This window comes from Daphnia pulex, chromosome 6, assembly GCF_021134715.1.
Source record: "Daphnia pulex isolate KAP4 chromosome 6, ASM2113471v1".
In the NCBI taxonomy this organism is placed as follows: Eukaryota; Metazoa; Arthropoda; class Branchiopoda; order Diplostraca; family Daphniidae; genus Daphnia; species Daphnia pulex.
The window spans coordinates 3,139,445-3,143,079 of NC_060022.1; the positions used below are offsets into that span (position 1 = coordinate 3,139,445).

The following is a 3,635-nucleotide window of genomic DNA, read 5'->3' on the forward strand; positions in this document are numbered from 1 at the left end:
CACGCTTCTATTCAACTGTAAAGAAGTGGAATCAGACAACAGCTTTCGATGACTGCCGCGAGATGGGCACAAACTAGACGACTTCGCCATCTAGGGTGGGGAGTAAAAAGTTTTCTAAAGCGTTAACGGTTTAACGGTTGACGGACATTTTAGTGTAGCACTGTAGCTGTAGCGGTGTAGCGGTGTATATAATGCATACAACGACAACCCAAATCTACGATAAGTCGATAATGAAACTGAATTTCGCAAATGGGAATTACAACGTGATCGAGGAACGTATGATGAGGATACGTGCCTTGATCATTTATATAGATCGACTTGGATTATGGCATAACGCCATCACAGCGACCATATTGTAATCAATCTCCACGGCAATCGCAGCCGATGTAAAATTGTGTCATCGTACCGCTGGCGGCAAAAAAGTTTGGTCAGTTAAAACTACGGATTGTGCATCGCCCGTTTTGACCCCAGCAGCTGATCCTTGCGGAACTTCCAACACTCTGGGCAAGAACCTGCCCTGCTCTTGACCGTTGCGTTGACTGAGCTAAGCTAAAGTTTTCCAGGCGAAAATATGAATCAACTTGATTTAAAAAGGCCGGAGGGAAGCTTACAAAAAGGGGATCACCAAAACCATCTGACAAAATACGGAATGCCTGCTATTTAGCAATGAAAAAAAAATGGCAAAATTTCAAGGATGTCTGTCTAAAAGTCCTGCAGCCACGTGAAGAAAAGATAAAAGAAATGAATAAAAGCTTCTTATTGGACTGACGTCAATTCAGCAACAAATTATCACGATCTCCGTGAAATTTAGGATCACGGGAGGTTACATGAAAAGCCAAAATAAACTAAAATTGAAAAAAATCCGGAAAATCTTTGTTCGGTGAATTCACGATTTTAGAAGTTTTCGGATATTTTCTGTGCTGAATTTGTAATTTACCCAAAATGTAACACTTGTGATTTTGCATTATATCCTTTGCTCCCATATGTCACATATGTAGTGTAGTAGGCCAGTTTAATTCTCAAGCGCGACTACCGGTATTAGTCTGTGGAATCTGTTCATTAATTGCCAATGCCATAGCAAGCAGTCCGCCCCATGTCTCGATCGCAGTTGGTTTAATTTCGTCGAGTGGTAACATGAAACCGTTCGTCCCTCTGTCTCGCAGTTGCACCACGAAAGAATTCACAATCCCAAATGTCTCATAGCAGTAATCAACTGCTGATCCGGGAGCCGAATCTGAAAATCAGTCAATCATTTGTTCATTTCATAACTTTTGAAAGAAAAACATAAAGTCAGTATTGTACTGTAATCTAACGGGGGTGGGGGGATTCATGAGCTGTATTGCATTTGAAATAGATTGTATAATATGGAGTGAGTAGCCTAATTGATTATGTATAAAAGAGTGTACTCACACAAAATATTGGCGATACTTCCAAAATTAAAATCGGTTCCAAAGAAAGATTTAACCGCATTGACAGCCTTAGACATTACTCTCCTCTAAAGACATATTTAATTTAATCAAATAACGTAAAATCACTCTAAAAGCTATTAGTACCATCTCGGGATATTCCTTCGGATAGGTATTGTTAACACTGTATGGTGAAAGCCATAGCTGTGAAAACGAATGGATGAAAAGTGTTGCTTTAATTCGGTAGCTGTTTAAATATAGCAGTTTGGTCAGGGCTTTGGTTTCTTCTTCCGATTCTGGTTCTACTCCTCCGTAACTGATTGAACTATAATTTCAAAACATTCGAAAACATACAGATGGCTCTTTCCTGACTATTGAACGTTATACACAGTGCGTACCAGGGATTTCTAGATGTAGCATTGAATCCGACATCAAAATTTCTGTTTAAATCTACACCACTACACGGATTACCAGGAGAGCGGTTTTTGCGCCACAGCCGATCCTTCCAAGAAATTTCGATTTGATCAGCAATTTCATTGAGTATTAATTTATTTAAATTTATAGCTTACCGTAGTCCACGAATAAATATAGCCATCAGGATTTGCTACAGGAACAAACCAAAAATCATACGTGTCCAAAAGGAGTGACGTTGCTGATCCTGTTTTACTAGTGACAAGCTAGAAAAAAGAGTCAGTTGGAAGTCATTATCTTATTTTATAGTTATTTAGTCGTTGGTTTTAAAAGATTATAAAGCTTCTTTTTATAATTATACGTCTACATAGGAAGATGCAAGGTCTTAGATATTAAGAGATAAGATCACCTTGGCCAACAAAATGTACCACAAGACTAACCTCATTAATCATCCAAAGGCAAGAAGAGATAGAGATCCATTCTCTTGCATGCATTCCACAGTTGATATAAATTACAGCTTTTGATTGCGATTTACCCATCGATATCGGTCTGATGCTGCGTTTTTGAAGGAAGTTTGATTTCTGATAAGTTTTCGATCCGTGTTCTTGCTCCACTGTTTGATGTTGATTTAAATCCTCGCCTTCTTTACTTCTGGACTTGTTGGCGCTGATTGAGACCAGTAAGAGATCATTTCCCTCATAGGATTTACCCATAGAGCTCAGACTGATCAAACTGCTTGCGTTAGCTAGCGTTTCGAGCCATGTAACAATCTGTCAATCAACATTTTCGTTAAAATATTTTGTTTAAATGAAAAATGGTGTCGGGAAAAAAATTAGATAGGCCTACCGCTTCGTATGGATGGTAATTTTCAAAATCAAAGAGTTCCGTTGTTTGCTTGTTGCGCCGCTCGGCTATAGAGCGTTCTTCTTGGTCTATCAATCTTGAAAACATAAAATAAACAATTTTTTTCAGTTTTCATGTGTAACAATAGGAACAATGTTTTTAATTGCTACGTTTGCATATTCTGAATAAGGATATTAAATTTCAATTTATTTCCGTGAAGAGTCTTCGTTAGTCGATGCATGGAACCGGCCTTCGCGAAGATGTACACTGGAATATCCGTGTTGGTTGGTAAACCCCAAACCTGCGCATCGATGTTGAGGCTATCAAAATTCTGTAGGTACTTCTTATCACTTTCAGATTTCGGAAAAACGCGTAGCAACACATCCCTGGGAAGAAAAAATCGACACAACTTAGCTGACAACAGATGGCTGATTCTAAATCGATCAGACTACGTGACAAGTGAATATACAAATATCGATTGCATACATTGATTAGCAGCATAATGTAGCTGAGCAAAATTATGCTTGCACAAGTATTTTTTGACATAACGTACCCAGAATAACTTGTTTTGTTTTTCATGCCATTGGCAATTAGATGGGCGAAACCCAAAGAAGCTAAAACGACAATAACTACGATTGAAATAGCGGCCCAACACTGATTCTGGCGTAGACTTAAAAAATCCGGATAGCGACGGTTACGTCCTGTTCTTACTGAATTAAACATACTGTCAGCAACAACTTGAATCACCGGCAGCATTAAGTAGACTGAACAGAAAGGTTTTCCGTCGAACGCTTTCGTACCCTACCTTGCTATGTGACACCGCCCCCTGTCGACAAACCCTACCCTATCCATTAGTTTGGTTTGATGAACAAAATGTTGCTGGGTGAACATTCCTATATACACAAGTGTGTCTTGAAAAAATCGATCCGCTTCCGTCCGCTCCCCCTGACTATAATAACATTGTATTACATAGGA

At 39.0% G+C, this 3,635-nt stretch overlaps 1 protein-coding gene across 1 annotated transcript; it reads right to left on the reverse strand.

The window, feature by feature from the left end:
• Positions 1-565: 565 nt before the first annotated feature.
• Positions 566-3,435, reverse strand: LOC124195683 (carboxypeptidase A2-like). The gene is made up of 9 exons (XM_046590217.1): positions 3,214-3,435; positions 2,831-3,046; positions 2,664-2,757; positions 2,258-2,587; positions 1,976-2,083; positions 1,805-1,908; positions 1,554-1,731; positions 1,411-1,495; positions 566-1,234 (listed from the first exon to the last, which is right to left on the reverse strand). Exons 1-9 carry the CDS (start codon positions 3,414-3,416, stop codon positions 1,020-1,022), a joined length of 1,533 nt encoding a protein of 510 aa, XP_046446173.1. The 5' UTR covers positions 3,417-3,435; the 3' UTR covers positions 566-1,019.
• Positions 3,436-3,635: the final 200 nt, after the last annotated feature.